The sequence below is a fragment of the Rana temporaria genome, chromosome 4, assembly GCF_905171775.1.
Source record: "Rana temporaria chromosome 4, aRanTem1.1, whole genome shotgun sequence".
In the NCBI taxonomy this organism is placed as follows: Eukaryota; Metazoa; Chordata; class Amphibia; order Anura; family Ranidae; genus Rana; species Rana temporaria.
This window is the reverse complement of record NC_053492.1, coordinates 316,026,379-316,046,054: the sequence shown is the minus strand read 5'-3', so window position 1 is coordinate 316,046,054 and position 19,676 is coordinate 316,026,379. Positions and strand designations below refer to the sequence as shown.

At 41.4% G+C, this 19,676-nt stretch overlaps 1 protein-coding gene across 3 annotated transcripts in view; it reads right to left on the bottom strand.

The window, feature by feature from the left end:
- LOC120937413 (deleted in malignant brain tumors 1 protein-like) overlaps positions 1–19,676 on the bottom strand; it is a 116,933-nt gene that overhangs the window by 68,208 nt on the left and 29,049 nt on the right. For 2 of the 3 annotated variants that reach the window (XM_040350629.1, XM_040350631.1), the window contains 6 exons: positions 18,762–18,794; positions 15,605–15,634; positions 15,411–15,440; positions 15,169–15,322; positions 10,144–10,355; positions 6,050–6,070 (listed from right to left, as the gene is read on the bottom strand). In XM_040350629.1, coding sequence (XP_040206563.1) covers positions 6,050–6,070; positions 10,144–10,355; positions 15,169–15,322; positions 15,411–15,440; positions 15,605–15,634; positions 18,762–18,794 — 480 coding nt within the window. The remainder of the gene's footprint in view (positions 1–6,049; positions 6,071–10,143; positions 10,356–15,168; positions 15,323–15,410; positions 15,441–15,604; positions 15,635–18,761; positions 18,795–19,676) is intronic. The other variant, XM_040350630.1, reaches the window with a different exon arrangement.

Below are 19,676 nucleotides of genomic sequence, written 5' to 3'. Positions count from 1 at the left end.
ATGCAGGTTAAAGCGGGGGTTCACCCTATCGACGAAAAAAATTTTTTTTTTCTTTTACCTTAAAATCAGGCATTGTAGCGCGAGCTACAGTATGCCTGTCCCGAATTTTTTACCCCCGTACTCACCTTGTAGTCGTCCATCGAAGATACCGGGGAATGGGCGTGCCTATGGAGACGGAGGATGATTGACGGCCGGCTCTGGCGCGTCACGCTTCTCCGGAAATAGCCGAAATAGGCTTGGTCTTCACGACGCGTGCGCATAGCCTGTGCGCAGGCGCCGTGAAGAGCCGAGACCTACTCCGGCTGTCTTCGGGGAGAGTGACGTGCCAGGGCCGGCCGTAAATCATCCTCCCTCTTGAAAGGAACGCCCATTCCCCGCGGGAGCCGAAATCTACGATGTCCGATTACAAGGTGAGTCCGGGGTTAAAAAAATCGGGACAGGCATACTGTAGCTCGCGCTACAATGCCTGTCTCGATGGTAAAATGTGTCGGGGGGGGGGTGAACTACCGCTTTAAGGACCTTGCCCCTTTTTGCGATTCGGCACTGCGTCGCTTTAACTGACAATTGCGCGGTCGTGCAACGTGGCTCCCAAACAAAATTGGTGTCCTTTTTTTTCCCCACAAATAGAGCTTTATTTTGGTGGTATTTGATCACCTCTGCGGTTTTTATTTTTTGCGCTATAAACAAAAATAGAGCGACAATTTTGAAAAAAAATCAATATTTTTAACTTTTTGCTATAATAAATATCCCCAAAAAATATATAATTTTTTTTTCCTCAGTTTAGGCCGATGCGTATTCTTCTACCTATTTTTGGTAAAAAAAAAACGCAGTAAGCGTTTATCGATTGGTTTGCGCAAAATTTATAGCGTTTACAAAATAGGGGATAGTTTTATGGCATTTTTATTAATATCTTTTTTTTTTACTACAAATCGGGGCGATCAGCGATTTATTTCATGACTGCGACATTATGGCGAACACATCGGACACTTTTGACACACTTTTGGGACCATTGTCATTTTCACAGCGAAAAGTGCTATAAAAAATGCACTGATTACTGTGAAAATTACAATGGCAGTGAAGGGGTTAACCACTAGGGGGCGCTGTAGGGGTTAAGTCTGACCTCATGTGTGTTTCTAACTGTAGGGGGGCGGGGATGGACTTGTGACATCAGTGATCGTCGTTCCCTATATCAGGGAACAGACGGAGCAGACGGAGCAGGGAACAGACGGAGCTTCGGACCGGGTTGTGAGCGTGCATCTGGCAGCATGCTCGCGACCCACGGCTGGGCTCTTAAAGGGAACTGTCAGGGAGCCAACCCAGCCAGACGCAGAATAGTGCACATGCGCGGTAGAACAGCGATCTCCGCCCATGCCTGTGCGCGAATCGCACGCTCATGCATGTTCCGGCGGCGCACCGCATGTACGGGCCCGCGCACGCACGCCCTCTCCCCAGGATCAGAGGCCTGACCGGCCAATTTAAACCAGCCCATGTCCCTTGACAGGTTGCTGGTTTGTCATCAGCTCTTGTTATGCTTTCTGTTGCTGTACCTGCCTTGTTTGACCTGGATTTCCTCACGACTCTGCTCTCTCTCCTGAACCTGACCTCTAGCTTACGTCCCTGGATTGCTGCTGTCTCCTGCCCCTGACCTCTGGCCTGTAACTTGGGATTCTCTGCCTTCTCCAACCCTTGACCTTCGGCTTGCACCCCGGACCCGCCTCCAGTCCTTGTCCCTGACAACGTGCTCTGTGTACCAGAACTGTTGTTGCCTGGCCCACAGTTGTCTCCAGTGAACCACCATCAGCTATAGCCACTGACGAATCAAAGTAAGACTTCAGCTTCCCTGCCGGTACTGGTGCCTCCTTGCGCCTTCCCCCCTCTGTCCCAACTCCAGGGGGCGGATTGTGCCAGGTCGCAAAGTTGTGCCGCCCTCAGCATCTTGGTCTCGGGAAGTACGTTCGTGACAGGAACGTATATATACGTCCATGTGCCCAACCGTGCCATTCTGCCGAAGTATATCGTCGTGCGGCGGTCCTTAAGTGGTTAAAATTAGAAAAAAAGAGGTTTAACCTTAAAGGGTTTGTAAAGGATTTTTTTTTTAACTTAGTAGCTTCCTTTACCTTAATGCAGTGCTGTTTTCATGTCCTCATTGTTTGTTTTTGCTCTCAAGTTGCTGTAATTCTTCTCTGATCTCCACACTTCCTGGTTGTCTGTTTCCTGATAACCACGGTGCTGGGAGCTTTCTCTCTGTGGTCACTAACTTCAAGGAGGTGTGATTACTGTGTGTCTAAAACCCCTCAGCACCAATCAGTTTCGTTTTCCAAACCATTACTGCCCTGTATTGGCTCTGTGGCTCTGTACAGCAGAGAGGCAGGAAACAGCATGCAAAAACGAAACTAGAAACTACAGGTACATTAAATGATTGATTTGTATCTATTTTTAATCGTTTCTAAAAGGAATCAGTTAACTATTATGTCTCTATACCCTGTAAACAGTCATTTCAGCATAATTTTTTTTTATTTACAACTCCTTTAAACTGCATAGAGGGTTCTTTACTGTAGGAGCAGCAATGATGTGGAATTCCCTTCCACAAGTGGTGGTTTCAGTGAGGAGCACCAATAGTTTAAAAAAACTATTGGATAAGCACCTGAACGACCACAACATACAGGGTTATACAATGTAATACTGACATAAAATCACACACATAGGTTGGACTTGATGGACTTGTGCCTCTTTCCAACCTCACCTATTATGTAACTATGTAAGGAAATTACCTGTTTGCAAGATTTTATAACAAATTACTAACTTTTTTTTTCTGTCTTCTTCATTTGTGTAGCAAAACCCAAATGGTGATTAAATACCATCAAAAGAGCTTTATTTGTGAAAAATGGACACCTGCCATTGTGAAAAAAAAATGATACAAATTTCATATGGGTACAGTGTTGCTTGACAATGCAATTGTCATTCAAAGAGTGACAGTACTGAAAGCTGAAAATTGGCTTGGACAGGAAGGCGGTAAAAGGCAGTTCCATGTGCAAGTTAAGGAGCACAGGAGCACCTGATGCATGTTTTTTATATGTGCATGGACCTTGTTTTATCACTGATGAATGTTGAGCACTGTGATTCATATTGATCAGATATTACTATGTGTTTGATATAGTAGATAGATTTTGACTCAATCCAAACAACAGCGTTGTAAGGCACTAGGCTGACTCCACCTTGATGAAAAGTCCACCGCCATGAGTGATCCAGATATCAATAGTCATTTAAAAGGGCTGCCTCAGAGTGACCACTGGGATAGTGGCAAGAAACAATTGAAAAGATAACACTGACAAGGTGCTCCTGAAATGACATGTGGGTGTCATATATGCATGATATGATAAGACCTCAATAAGACCTCAAAGGATTGACTAACAGCAATATCAAGAGCCCAGAAACACAGAGGATGGTGTATCCATTGAAATAGTCTAGGTTTATTCCACACACGGTTAAAAAACAAATGAGATGAACAGTGGTTACCAGTTGATGACCAACCCTGTACCACAGGCAAGCAGAAAAGCTGGGTAACTGGATTACCGATGGGGACCGTGGGATCCATGTTGGAACATTTCTGCCGACCACAGCAAGGAGGTGGGTGGATCCATGTCACCAGAAGTAGCTGGAAGTCTGTGGTGGTGGTCACTCAGACTGAGACACACCAGAGAATCACACCGGTTGCCAGGATAACATGTTTCAGGGTATGCCCCTTTGTCAAATTTTGACAGGCAACCAGCAAGCCAATGTTTATATCTGTGCACCGACATCCATCAATTAGCAGTTAACCCAGCATATGCCTCAGCCCAAGGATGTTCTGATCAACTACTGGGGAATGCAACATTAACACCTAATAGACCTTTTTAAAATATATAGATTAAAATTGTCAGCTTTCTGCTGCACTCTAAAGTACATGTAAATAACTGATATACCGAATAACACACTAATATTGTATGAATATAAAAACATGATAGAGGGGAAAAAAAGAAAGAAATAGAGGAGTAACAACAGGCAGACCATTTAAATATACTATATCGCAGACCAGTATCTATAAAAAAGATCAAAAATTACACTTTGAATCTCTGGATCCTCATTAAGGCCATTGGGAGTCAAAGTATCTAATTTGTGCATCCAAAAGATCTCACGTTTGCACAATAGTGAAAACTTCTGGTTAGCAGTAAGGGACCCATGTCCCCGCCATGACACTGTGTGAAGTGGCATGGGATACTGTACTTGTCTGAGCATTCCTCAATGAACCTACCGTGTTCACCGATCCTATTGTGAAGTAGGCCTATGGTGCAGATCGCATGAGCACCATAGTACATAAATTACATGGTCTGTAGAGCAAGTGATAAACTGTCTTATCTCATAGATGTGCCTGGCCTTGTCCCTAAATGTTGTCTGACCTTGCACAATGAACTGGCAAGTGAGGCATCTTCACTAACCACACCTGAAAATGGCTGTTCTGTTAAAAAAAAAAGAAAAGAACCTGATATCTTCCCATTTGACCTCAATGTCACGTGTCACCTTACTCCGATATTAGCGCCCTAGGGTAGCCCTTATAAATTAATGTTTCAAAAGCCTTCTCTGTAACATGTAATCCTCAACTTTTGAATTTTCATTTACAATGTCCTCAGTGTTTTTGGGCTTTTGATATCACTGTTAGTCAGCCCTTTGAGGTCTTATCGTATCGTGCATATATGACACCCACATGTTATTTCAGAAGCGCCTTGTCAGTGTTATGTTTTCACATATTTTTACTCAATATCTAAGACTTTATGTAAATCTGTTGAATTTATAATTTAAAGAGACCGCAAAATACTGAAAAACTGAACTGAAAACAGTTCATATGTTCATCACAACCTGACCCTAGATAATTTTTTTATGGTCTGTGTTCCATTGAGAAGATTTCCCTTCACTTTCTGTCTCTAATGCTGCGTACACACCATCACTTTATGTGATGAAAAAAAATGAAGTTTTTAAAAACGTCACTTTAATTGACCGTGTGTGGGGGAAAACGTCGTTTTATGTCTTCTAAAAAACGACCAAAAAAAATTGAAGCATGCTTCAATTTTATGTGTCGTTTTTCAAAACGTCAACTTTTACTTCACAGAAATTGACCGTGTGTAGCAAAAACGTCGTTTAAAACGACGTTTTTTCATCCGCGCATGCCCATAAGCTACTTATGAAGCGAGCTTCAATGGAAAAACGTGGTGAACGTAACCTCGCTTTGCTAGAACATTGTGAGAAAAACGATGGTGTGTAGGCAACTTCGTCTTTGAAAATTGAAGTTTCAAAAACGTCATTTTTTACTTCACAGAAAATGTCGTTTTTTTTCATCACATAAAGTGATGGTGTGTACGGGGCATTAGACAGAGCAAAAGGAGAGTAAATCTACCAATCCCTTAGCTGTCACCAGAACAGGTTTCTCCACAAGTTGATTTCCCTTTATCTGCTGTTCCAGTGATAGATGTAACAATTTGGATCTCCTTTCCCTTTCTGTCTTGGTTACAACAATCACCAGAGAAAAATCACTGCCAGCTGGAGCAAACTGGATCATGCTTCAAAGGGGTTTTTTGGCTTCTTCTGGATCAACTGTGGGTATGGAATTGTGTATATAGAGCTTTTCTAAAAAAAAATTCTAGATGGACTATGTAACAATGAAAAATGGAAGTGATAAATATCTTCAAAAGGTACACAGGCACCAATAAAATAATGATAGGGATCCCAACCCTTCTGTGCAAAACTAAGTTTAGATTAGGCTATAAAATATACTTATAGTAGTTAGTCTCATGCAACAAAACACTATTGACATGACCTGCGTTGGGGCACAAAATTCCACTGTGAATTCCAAATTTAATAATATGGATTTTAATGAAGGAAAAACATTTTGTATTTATATTTTAAAATCCTAAAAAAAACTCACCGAGAGAGAAGTCTAAAAAACATATATTTTGGCATTAATGTCTAAAAATACTAATTTATGCATGATGTTTATGTATATTTTAATTATAATTACCTGGAGGTGCTGTTGTGTAACCTGCATATATTAAGAGAGAAAAAATAATTACATCTGGAGGTGCCATACATTGTCAGTAAATAATCAGTTATCTATTTAATATTGTTTACAAAAAATATAAAATTTCTTTCAACTGCTTATCACAAAATTGTTATATTAGTTTTGCTCATTTGTAAATACTTTGGGCCAGATCCACATAGGAAGTACGCCAGCGTATCTACTGATACGCCGGCTTACTTTCAAATTACCCGCGTCGTATCTTTAGTTTGAATCCTCAAACCAAGATACGACGGCTTCTGGATTCGATCCGACAGGCGTACGGCTTCGTACGCCTTTGGATCGTAGGTGCAATACTTTGGCGCCTGCTGGGTGGAGTTTGCGTAGTTTTTCCGCGTCGGGTATGCAAATGAGCTTTTTCCGACGATCCACGAACGTACTCGCAGCCGTCGCATTCTCTTACGTCGTCTCTAGTCGGCTTTTGCCGGCGTATAGTTAAAGCTGCTATTTTGCGGCATATAGATAGACTTGCCATGTTAAAGTATGGCCGTTGTTCCCGCATCGAAATTTGAATTTTTTTTTTGCGTAAGTCGTCCGTGAATAGGAATGGACGTAAGTCATGTCTAAGTTCAAAAAAAGATGTCGTTGCGACGTCATTTCGCACAAAGCACGGCGGGAAATTTCGAAACGGAGCATGCGCAGTTCAATCGGTGCGGGGACGCGCTTCATTTAAATGAATCACGCCCCCTACCCGCCGATTTGAATTCCCCTGACAGAAATACACTACGCCGCCGTAACTTACGGCGCAAAATCTTTGAGGATTTGAAAGTACGCCAGGTAAGGTACGGCGTCGTAGCGTATCTCTGATACGCGGCGCAAGTGTAAATGTCTGTGGATCTGGCCCTATGGGTGTAATTTAGCTTTTTCTTACACTGTTGTATGTAAAGGAACAAGCAAATTGTGGGACTCAAAAGGCACCATACAAGAAAATATAAAATACACTTTATAATGTTAGTAAATAAGAGTAAAACACATATAAGTGATGTGAAAGAAATCTTATAGAGCTATATAGGACTGAACATACTCGAGCTAACAGGATCCTTATTGTAGCTTAGACACATAGGCCCAGATTCACGTAAGGCGGCGTAACTTTAAGCGGGCGTAGCGTATCGTATTTACGCTACGCCGCAGCAACTTAGAGAGGCAAGTGCAGTATTCACAATGCACTTGCGTCCTAAGTTATGGCGGCGTAGCGTAAATGTGCCGGCGTAAGCGCGCCTAAATAAAATGAGGAAGAGGTGGGCGTGTTTTATGTAAACTAATCATGACCCCTTGTAATTGACGCTTTTTACGAACGGCGCATTCGCGCGCATGCTCACTATCACGTTGAATTTTCAAAGTAAATTGCACCTGCTCAATGCTTAGTCGACGTGAACGTAACCTATGCCCAGCCCCATTCACGGACGACTTACGCAAATGGCGCAAAATATGACGCTGTTCGTACGTTTCCGACATCCATACCTAACATGACTTACCCCTGCTTTATGAGGGGTAACTTTACGCCGGCGTATGTCTTACGTAAACTACGTATCTTGATACGCCGGATTTGTGGCTTTTTAAATCACAATTAGTGTCTGTGTATAAATAGTCAACAAGTTTGTTAGCTCTCACTTGGATGCCCTAAGCAGGCTAGATAATAAGCCATGGGGATCAGAAAAGAACAGTCAAAAGACCTGCGTAACAAGGTAATGAAACTTTGCAAAGATGGAAAAAGATATAAAAATATGTCCATTTTCAAATGACTAAAAGCATTTAAAAATGGCAATCTTGGTGTTTCGAGTGCATTTAAGTGCAGAGAAGGGATTTGGGGTCCCCAGATTCCTCCATAAAGAGTACCTGCCGGTCATGTGCCTATTGTTGTCACAAGGGATGTTTACATTCCTTGTGGCAGTAATAAAAGTTTTATATATATAAAAAAAAAAATAATAATAATTATATAAAAAATCAATAAAAGTTTCTCCATCCCCCCATGTTCATAGGAAAAGGCTGTTGTGGAAATTTTATTAAGATTTATTTAATATGTATTGTCACAGTGTTGGTTCTCCTGCAGCCTGCTCTAAAGAGCGGACTGGGGCAGACTAATGCCAGTTGAGACCCGTTTGGTAATGGAAAGCTTCCTGAGGTTGCAAATACCTGTTTGCAGAGTGGGGATATGTCTGCTAGAGAAGGGCCCCTGGGGGGTATGTGTTCACTCTGCAAAGACATTATCAGTTATGGAGGGATATGCGCTTGTGTCGCCCTGTATGTCTGATCAGCAGGTGGAGTGGCTATGGTGTGTGTCTCTGCAGATCGTCTCCCATCTTCTGGAATGGTAGTATAATCTGAGTATGCATTGATCTCTTAACAATGCAGAATAAAGATTCACGCCAATGGTAAAAACAGGAGTTTTGTGTGCATTGTGGTTGGGGGAAGTGTTCATGAGTTCTTAGGCCAGCCATGTGGTTCCTATCTGTAGCTAAAGAGCACAGACAATGGGCATCCTACACACTGCCCCTGCCCAGACACGACCATAAACTCCCCTAGTCATTGTTCATTGGTTGAGATTTGTATAATTCCTCCTGTTTGAAGCAGTGGCTGTGCTTGATTGGCTGGTTGTGAAGCTACCAAGCTCTATTGTTAAAGTGGAGGTTCACCTTAAAACAATTATATAACATTACATCCAGCATACTAACGACATGTACAGTATGCTGGTATTTTTTTTTTTTTTTGCTGTACATACCATTATATTGTTATTTTCCCCATACTGTACATGTCGTTAGTATGCTGGATGTAATGTTATATAATTGTTTTAGGGTGAACCTCCACTTTAAGTACTATGAATAAACAAAAGACAGGCTCCAAAAGGAAGTCGGCCTATGGAGCTAAGGATGTGAAGACAGTGGTTATGTCTGTTTTACTCTGAAATAGGGGAGCATTATACCAAAAGGCTGAAAGGGTACTTTATTAGCGCAGGAGACATGGATTACACATTGCGTATAAAGAATTTCCACATCAAGGCTAACATACGCGTGGGTCCCACACGCACCCAAACAGCTATCGTCCCACACATGTGAGGTATCACCATGAACATCAGATCATGGGCAGTAATTCTAGCACTAGACCTCTGTAAATCCAAAGTGGTAACCTGTAAAGGCTTTTAAAGCATTGCCTATGGTTAGTAAAATGGTTATGCTACTTATAATGGTTAGTTACTGTTTTTCTCCAATGCGTGGGTGTGCGTAATTTTAAAGAATGAGATATTTGGTATATAATTACTCGGCATAACATCATCTTTTAAATTTTACAAAAATAAATTGGGTTATGTATTGTGTTTTTTTTGCATTGCAATTCAAAAAAGTGTATTTTTTCCCAAAAAACTATATAATGTTTTGGGGTTCTAAGACATTTTCTAGCAAAAAATACTGATTGTTACATGCAAACAAAAAGTACTAGAAATGGCCTGGAGCTGAAGTGGATATACAGACATACTGACCTGTTTGCCAATGAACAATAATCCACATTTTAAGCAACACCTCATCTTGGTCCTAATAAATCAGTTTATAGCTGTGAAACATGTAGACCAGAGTGTATTTAAACTACGATAAGCGTACTGTTGTTGGTTGTAGTATGGTCAAAGAATGTTTCCGATTAAAGTGATCTTTTTTAAAGGGGTGAACACCCTCCCCCAGCAGGTGGTGCCAATGGTTCCTGGGCTCTGCCATTCCACTGGGCAGACATTGATTCTTAATAGCAACTCAAATGCACCAGCCAAAGCACATTTGCTGAATCGCACCACAAGACATGCTAATATTTCATGTATTGTAGTGTGATGCAATTTTTTTTTTAAATAGCCCCCAAAAAGATCAGTCCTCTTTTGAGCAATTGTCATGCATAGGGTAGCCTATTAAAATGAATGGCCAAAAAAGTGACAAAATCAGGCACCTTGGTCCACCTGCATTGGAATGAATAGAGGGTAAATATACATTTTAAAACATGGTGCATAATGTAGTTAGTTAATGTGTAAGTGTTCCACAAAATTTGAATATTGAATCTTTTACCTGCCACAACTGATGAAAAGTCAGCACGGAATCCAGAACTTTGAATAATGATATCACTTTTAAATTCAATGCTGATGATATTCGATGATGAGCGGTAACTGTACAAAGTGATGTTTGAAGGATAACAAAGCATTGCCAAAAGCATAGAGTTTCGAGGAGGCCCATCATATATCTTCACCCAGTCGTACATACAGTTTGATGATGATTCTAGTCTAACAACAAAACACAATCTTAGAAATTCTGTATATAGCCCTACAGAACAGACAAACCACATGGGCTTTGTTGCTTAAAGGGGTTGTAAAGGTAATGTAATCCAACACACAATATAAAAGCAAAGTGGTCATTGTAACATATCCATGAGTGAAAATATTCCAGATAAATCTATTTGGTGGATAGATGTTTCGTTTTAAAACATTTATTTCTCTTTAAAAAAGTGGATACAAATATCCACACACCCACCATTTACCATTAGTGCTGGCATGAGGGGAAGAGGGAAGGGGTGGAGGAAACTAGGCACTTACCAAGGTTTTCAAGTCCTTGAGGGGCAGCATACCTTTTTATCATTGCAGCATAAGTAATTCATATGCACCGTCTGATACTGTTGAAATGACAGCCTGTTGTAATGGTGTGTCCCCACCTACTCGTTTCTGGTTAAGTAATGCAACAATCGATTTATGGTTTCGATGCATCTGAATTGCTGCTGGCCCTACCATTTTTACAATTATAAATAAGGGAATTAGCTGCTTTGAACTTTGAAAATCTTACCTTTATTCAAATCTTACAGATAATAAGAAGTTAGCAAATTGCTAACACTGCTGTTTGCATGGTGTACAATATGTAATCATGAGATGATGTAATAATGGGTGCTAAACAAAATAAAAAAATAAAGTAAAAACTATCAAAACCAGGATACAGTAACTTTTTTCAAGGTAAGCTAAATGAGAATACAGACCACAAATAGCTGCAGTGCAGCATGTCACTAATAAATGCTAAAGTGACAACATCCATAAAGTTCCAGGTGATTGATTGCACCAGTCCTCGAGTGATACATTTGTTTTAAACCAGCAGTACATTAATTATACATTTTTCCCCGGACTGTGTTCAGTTTATGGGCTCCCTCTAGTTTAATGGGATCATGTACAGTGTAAGGCTGCTTTCACACTGAGGCGCTTTACAGGCGCTATAGCACTAACAATAGCGTCTGCATAGCGCCTGTAAAGCGCCTCTCCTCTCACTCCAATGTGAAAGCCCAGGTGCTTTCGCACTGGAGCGATGCATTGGCAGGATGCTAAAAAATGTCCTGCAAGCCGCATCTTTACAGCACTGTAGGAGCAGTGTATACACCGCTCCTAAAGCGTCCCTGCCTATTGAAATCAATGGGCAGCACTGCCGAGCCGCCAGCAAAGCGCCGCTTTGCGGGCGATTTTTGACCCCTTTTCTACGCCAAAAAAACAGTAAAGCGCCGCTAAAAATACGCCCGACGTTGCTCAGTGTGAAAGCAGCCTAAGGGCCAGTCTACAAAGGCATCTGTGTTAGAATGATTCCTCCAGGTGCAAGGAATGTGTATATATAGCGTGTACAATCAACACATATGGGAAACAATTAAAAGACTACCATAGCTAACTAAAGTCTAAAGACTTGTGTGGCCAGGTGCAACATGGAGAAGGAAATGTTGCTTTTTTTTGCCTCTCTCCCTCTGCTGTGATATTATATATGTATGCTGCTGCATCATCCTCCTCCAACCAGCAGAAGTAGAGCTAAAGCTAAGCAAGCCCATAGACTTCTATGCAGAGTATTGAGAATCCTGGGAGTTGTAGTTTGAGACAGTAGCCATGTAATGGCTGCACTATAGCACTATAACATTTACATGACTTTTTATTAAATTGCCCAGAAAAGTTTTTCTACTTGGTACCACTAAAGGTAGAGTGAGAGATCACCTCTGTCTGGATATTGGCCTGTTAGCGGGAGACCATACCAGTTGAGATCCAAGCCTGATACTGGGAGGGAGGACACACACATCTCAGCACCTGAACCGCTGCCACAGGGAGACTGGAGTGTCTACTCCTCTCTGATTTCCACCGCTGATCACTGGAGGATTTTGGGTCATCCCAGCATCCCATGGGCTAGTGAGAGGGCTATTCTCCCATTGCTGATACTGGTAGGAGGGACTAAGCCACTGACAGCAGGACACTAAGTGTACCCAATCCATACCGCACCCATACTGCACTCTATACCGCACTTATTCCAAACCTAGACTGCGCCTATACAAACTCTATGACACCCTATAACACCCTCAAACCTTTAGCGCATCTGAACCACATATACCTTGCACCTTTACTGAGACTATACTGTTCCTATGCTGCACCTTTATTTATTCCACTGGGCAGTCATTCATTCTTAATAGCAACTCAAATGCACCAGCCAAAGCACATTTGCTGAATCGCACCACAAGACATGCTAATATTTCATGTATTGTAGTGTGATGCAATTTTTTTTTTAAATAGCCCCCAAAAAGATCAGTCCTCTTTTGAGCAATTGTCATGCATAGGGTAGCCTATTAAAATGAATGACCAAAAAAGTGACAAAATCAGGCACCTTGGTCCACCTGCATTGGAATGAATAGAGGGTAAATATAACTGTGACTGTCGTTAAGTGCACCAATGCTCTTAAAGGGCCCTACGATAGCCAGCATTTATTTTTAATGGCAAACAAAGCAGATATCACCGGAGAGAAAAGATAGAGAAGAAACAGCGGAAAGAGAAGACAGCGTAAGGAGAAGACCGCAGAGTGAGAAGAAACACCAGAGGGAGAAGAATCACCGGAGGGGGAAGAAACTACCGGAGAGAGAAGACATTTAAAGCGGATCTCCACCCTCAATTTAACTGTAGCTCCATATTCCTACCGCTCCAAACTAATGATGAATCGGCTATTTTAATTTCAATTAGCAATCGTGTACCTTATTTATCAGCCTTGCTTCCGGTCTGCCCCCCCTCGGGTTTCCGACGGGTTTTCTGCAGTTTGCTGTGCCGCGCTGTGTCTGCTGGGAGCCAGTATCAGAGCTCCCTAATTATAATATTCCGCTCTGTTGTCTAACATCGCGCGACTTCGTCTGCCGTTGCGATGACAACAGAGACGCTCAAGCCGCCGGGCACCTTTGCCAGTGCACATGCACGAGATCGAGCGGTGGATGCTGGGACAGCATCCACCGCAAATAGGAAGTAGCTGCTTGTTGGAATCGAACGCCCAAAGCCAAGATGGCGACGGGAGGCAAACCAGAATATAAGTATTTATTATGGACGGATTAACAGCGGAGCGGCGGTCGGACACCGGAAACGTGAGTTTAGCACAGCAGTGCTATTACAGATTTGAATAGCCCATTAAAAAAAAAACGATTAGGCGTGGGAGATCCGCTTTAATAAAGGACTAATAAAAGTAATCTCTTGTGTTTTGTAACACTACACCTCTAACCCATACTCATTCAGATCGGGGGGGCAGGATCTGGGGCCCCCTTGTTAGAGAGGGCTTCCAGATTCCGATAAGCCCCCTGCCTGCAGACCCCCATAACCACCACCAATGGTTGTCTGGAAGAGGGCCTTGTTTCCATTAACATGAACAAGGTGCAGAGCCCCCCCCCACCCCAAAGCACCCACCCCTCCATGTTGAGGGCATGTGGCCTGGTATGGCTTGCTCGACCCCCTCCTTTCCTGACCTGACAGGCTGCATGCTTGGATAAGGGTCTGGTATGGATTCTGAGAGGGACCCCACGCCGTTTATTTTTTTAAATCCCGGCCCACTCCGTAGCAACCAGCTATTTGTCAAGTAACAGTCTGGGGGCCCCCAACCCCCAGACAGTTTTTTGACAAATACTGCATGTGATACCACCAGCTAAACCCTGGTGGTAATTATCGCATGCTTTTTAACGTCGGCTCAGTGCACCTATCTGTAACAAAAATTTAATTGGTCACTTAGATTATCTGTGTGTGCTTATCTAATGCCTACTTCCAGCTTCAAACGGCTACTGATATTTGATGCTAGCTACGCAGATTTAATTATTCAAATACTATTTATTGCAATGGCTTTATTTTTATGTATTTATTTATTTTATTTAAATTGTGTATAAATATGTATTTAAACTATGTTTTTCAAAATGTAAAAAGAAAATAATAATTCATCAACTTAAATCATAAATGCATCTCTAAAAAAGAAGGAAGTAGACTGTGTAGCTAATTGAATTAACAGCGGTTGGTTAACACAATCTTCTGGGATACCAGCCTGAAGAGAACTTGTGAAAAAGTTGTGCTACTAGCCAGAACAGAATCACCTTCTACCAGAATGGACTGGGAAGAGATGGAAGGGAAAGCCCAAGAACAGGCACACACATATACAGGAGGGGTGTATGAGCATCAGGAGATCTTTGGTGAAGAGGCAGAATGTTGCGGCCAGAGTTCCCAGGAGGGTTGTTCCCCAATCCTGCTATAACTTCTGTGCTGAACATGCATACAGTTTATTTGGTCCGGAGAGTGTGTGGAAGCACTACATTGGCCCTGAGCACTTTGTGGAGTGCTAAGAGCTTTATGTGAGCATGGAGCACTTTTATCTGAACAAAGAAGCATGTTATACAGTTATAGATGGACGTTTAAAATATAATGGGATTGTTTGTTTATATATTCACATATTTATTGCACTGAACAACATTTTGAATAGATTTGGTTTGATTTTATGACAGTGCTGTGGTATAGGTAATATGTAAACTTCCATTACTGACCTATCTTTCTGAAAATGTTAGTTGCTAGGTTGTCATGCTGATCCACTGTTTTTTTTATTGCTTTTGAACCACTGACCTTGAGTATGACTTCAATTTATTTTTACTTTAAATATATATTTTAACGTCAATATCTTTCCAATCTGCATGCATGTTCTGGGTCAGTGACCCATGGACAGAAGGGGAATCAGCATTTTCAGAAGGAGGTTAGCAATAGCATCCTAAATTTTTCACAGTATAGGTTAATTCTTCTATGCACTTACTGAAAATGTGTAAACGTCAACTCCACACGATACTCTCTTGATGTCTCAATTTCCCATACGCAGAAACTATTAGGTGGATAATCACTGGGGAAATTTGGGCTGGTTATAACCCCAGAAAACTGCATGATGTGACCTCCACAACTGGTGTATTGCTCTGTGATATATATAAAAATAAATAACCATAGGCATTGTAATTAAACAATTCCAAATAATAGAAAATAAATGCAAAGATTAATACATACGTGTTGTCCAATGTGGGTGCTGTGCAATTGCTGTAAATGAAACACATATGTGACCATGAATTTTCTTCTTAAATAAGCTAAGACTGCAGATTTTATGGTGCATATCCTATTATAAATCATAATTATAGTCATCATCATTATTTGTTCAAACAGAATAAGAGATAGACACATAGTAACACAATCCAACAAAATACCTGTTGTAAAATCTGGGTATTGTGGATGCTCTGTAAACAAAATACATATGTGTTACTAAATTTCAGTAACTAGAGGCAAGTATACAGTATACGTAAAACAAATAAAAAAATGTGAATGAGCAACATTTTGAATATTGTCTCCATCAATGGCTTGTCTTCATTCTGTCTTGCGGGTTTGCATTTTTTGTATAATTTTTATATATTCTGTAAAATTTTTTTTTTTTTTAGCAAAAGTACTCACAGTATACAAGCTAATAAATAAAGTATACAGCCACTATGCCTGGAACACTCTTTGTGGTATGACATTGTTCACTAACAATACATATTGAAGTCTGCAAGAAAAGAAAGACTTGGAGTACAGTAAAAGTCAACAGGCCCAGGTTATGTCTGTGAGGATAAAGGTAAATAAAGGATGATAGGGGGGATGTGTGTAATGCACTGTAACTGTCACTTTTTATAGACTGGCCACAGATCCTGACCTATCAGAAATAAAAGAGAAGTGTGGTGCTAGCTCCAGACCCTAGAGAGGAAGTTACACCACTTCATGCACCACAGGAGTGTTTTTCTCTATTTCTAATAAGTCAGTTTGATTTCTTCTATATACTAGTGCTTCACAACATTTTCTAAACACAAAAGAAAAAGCAAGACAGCGGAGAAGTGTGGGCATAAAAAACATTCAACCCCACTGATATTCATGCACAAAAAAAAAAATACTTAAAGTCTGTGTTTACAGTTTTCTCTTAGTCTGCCTGCAAAGTCTCACCAAAACCTGGTAATCCTGCCAGAGAAGTTCACCTAATGCAGCTGCCTATGATGTTGATGTCACCCTCATGTAGATTGTGCCTACAGTGGGATGAAAAATGTTGCAGGGGGCATAGCTATCAGCATTGTCACTGCCAATTCTTAAGCCAGCATTTGGCCTTGCCTAGTCCTGTCCACTGCTTTCCTGATTCATAGCACTAAAGGAAGCTTTTTTTTTTTAATTTAGGAGGCTTGTGCATCACATAGTAACTTGGACTTGTTTAGACTGAATTTAGCTGTTAACAATAGTTAACTGCTCATTTTGTTAGGGGCTGATGAAGAAGGTTAAATACTTGCCTTATTCCTAACTCTCTCAGCAGCAAGCTTTCTCCTCCATTGTTAGACCATTTTGGAATGTGGACAGGTCCTCAATGTCCCCCTATACAATGCAGGATATAATTGCTGGTCTTGCATTGTACATGAAGACATCAAATAGCTGCGACTGGGCTTTTAAGAGTCTGGTCGCAGAAAGAGAAGGATCTGGGATAAAGAGTAAGGTAAGTATATCATCTCTCTAGGCCAGTGTTTCTCAAACTGTGTGCTTGTGTGCCGTGGGAGAACTGCAGGTGTGTCGTGGGATCATTCATGTTGTTCACCGGACCTGGCACTGGCTGCATCGGCTCCACACCGTGAGACTCCGCTGCTCTGCCAGCATAGTACTGACTGTCACTCACTGAGCAAGTATGTGCAGGCCTCACACGTACACGGTTATCTGTGTTGTCTAGCCTGTGCACGATTGTATTGCATGATATTCGCCACCACCAGACCCTGCCAATCTTGATCCAGAATATGATTGGGCTGTGGCCTGGCTGTCAGCAGTGTACCAGGACAGGTGTTGTGCCAGGCGCATCCAGCCAATGAGGTGCTGGGCACAGCGAGCCTCAATGTGACATCATTCCCTCCTCCAGTCACACCCACAACAGAACAGAGGAGCCAGAAGTCCCTGGCTGTCCCACACATGTGGAGCTGAGAAGGTAAGGCGATAGAAGAGATGGGGACAGATGGACCAGTGTGTGAGTATATCAGCAGTAAATATAAGCAGCAGTCTTGTGTGATCCCCGTTCCCCATTATTATATCAGCAGGAAAATACTGTATAATATATACAAAGCAACAGTCTTCTGTGATCCCCAATATTATATATTACTGATATATAATATTGGGGATCACACAAGACTTCTGCTTTTTTATATATTTATTGCTGGCCACAAAAATTGTTACATCTTTTCACGAAATGTTGTAGATCTTTTTGGTGCACCGCAAGACAAAGAGGTTTGAGAAACACTGCTCTAGGCAGAACAAGCAGTTACCCATACAGTGGGAGTGGGACCCACTGCAAGGGTAAAAAAAATTTCCCTGAAGTTCAGCTCTAGGGCATAGGCGTGCGCAGGGGGGGTGTCAATGTGCCTAGGCACACCCTAATCACTCTGTGCGGTGATGACTTCCCCTGCGGCCCAGGCTTTCACGCATGTTGCTCCACGCAGTGCTGCTGGCTTCCCTCCTCTTCCCTTGGCTGCCGTGGGGGATGTTTCAAGATAGAGAGTAGATAAAAGGGCTAGCCAATATTTCATTTACTGACCTCTTCCTTTTCTAACTGAACACTCACTGTGTTCATTTATAACTAAAGCATAGTAAACCGTGTCCACTATGCTTCAGTTTGTGAATGAACAGGAAGCCGCTCAGCATAGAGCAATTTCCATTTATTCACTGCCCCATGCAGCTGAGGCTTCAGAGAAAGGCATGTGTGTTTGAGCTTTGGGGTGCACAACCTAATGCAAAAGGCTGCACACACCTATGCTCTAGGGAATATACATTTGCAGACACAAAGTAGATCTAGAAAAAAACTGCCCATATTTTTCTACACCCAGGGAGATGCAGATGTTTGTCCAGCCAGCCAAAATAATGCATGGCTGAACACACTTGTGCTTTTGTGCTCATGAGTAGCTTGACATTGCTCTTTTATCCTACCGTATCAAGGTGGAAAAGTATGTCACATTAAGCCTATGTCCTAACACCATGCCCATAACTGCCCATGCCTCACTGTTTGCTGGTGTCAAATACAGAGAAACCACTGCAGTGGCTCCTGTGACACAGAGACAGAACCAGATTGCCACAATGACTATCAGATTGTACCAACGTATTTAGGTGAGGTTTTTAGAATATAACTTGTACACTTAAGGTCATCAGCTGGTTAAAAAAACATCATAGCTGATTTTTCACTGCTGAATAACTGACAATGGCCCATAAATATACTGTAAGAAGTAAAAGTTCTACCTTGTCTCTGCAACAACCACAGTCCTGCTTTATGAGTGACAGATTATTTATTTATTTTTTGAAGAAATAATAAAATAATATTACCTGTAGTACCATATAAATGGGCATTTTGAGAATCTGAAAGGATGAACATATAATTTATTATTAGTCAATGAAATGTGTCAATCGGCCAAAGCAAGAATAATGCTGATACTAAAATCAAAATAATGCTTATACTTTGAATAAAAGTTATTTTGTCACATATCACACTTGTGTACAATGGCTCCAGATTGCTTATGATGTTATGGAAATTAGATTATTTATTTTAACTTGGAAGTTCAATGATGACTAAATCAGTCAGCTCAATGATTTATACTGTAAGCTCTTAGAATTGTCTGGCTTCATAAGCTGATACCTTATTGATACTGCTACAGAAATGAACTCTGTCTGAATTCAAAATTGCCTTCCAAACTAAACTAAAGCTTCGTACACACGATCAGATTTTCATCAGACGAAAGAGGCTGACTTTTGTCTGAAGGGCGTTGGCCGTGAACTTGTATTGCATACAAACGGCAAAGAATTGTTGGCCAACAAACATGAAACTACTTGGTTTTTCAGCTTTTTAGCACCACCCTTTGGCCAACTTCTGCTATTGTTGTTATGGTGAGCATTGCTTCTGAGCATGCATGTTTATACTTTGGATTTTTTTCCGACATACTTGTGTAAACACGATCGGAAAATCCGACATCACACATTTGTCGTCGGAAAATTTTAAAGCATGCTATCCCACATTTGTTGTCAGAAAATATGACAACAATTGTCTGATGGAGCGTACAAGCGGTCAGATTTTCTGACAACAGCCTGTCATTACACAATTTCCGTCGGAAAAAACGATCGTGTGTACGAGGCTTTACTGTGGCATTTCTCTCTGAGTGGGCCAATATTTGACCACAATTCATATACAGAAGAAGGTTGTTCCCCTTTCTCTGGAGAAAAAAAGGACGATCACTCCAAAAGTTT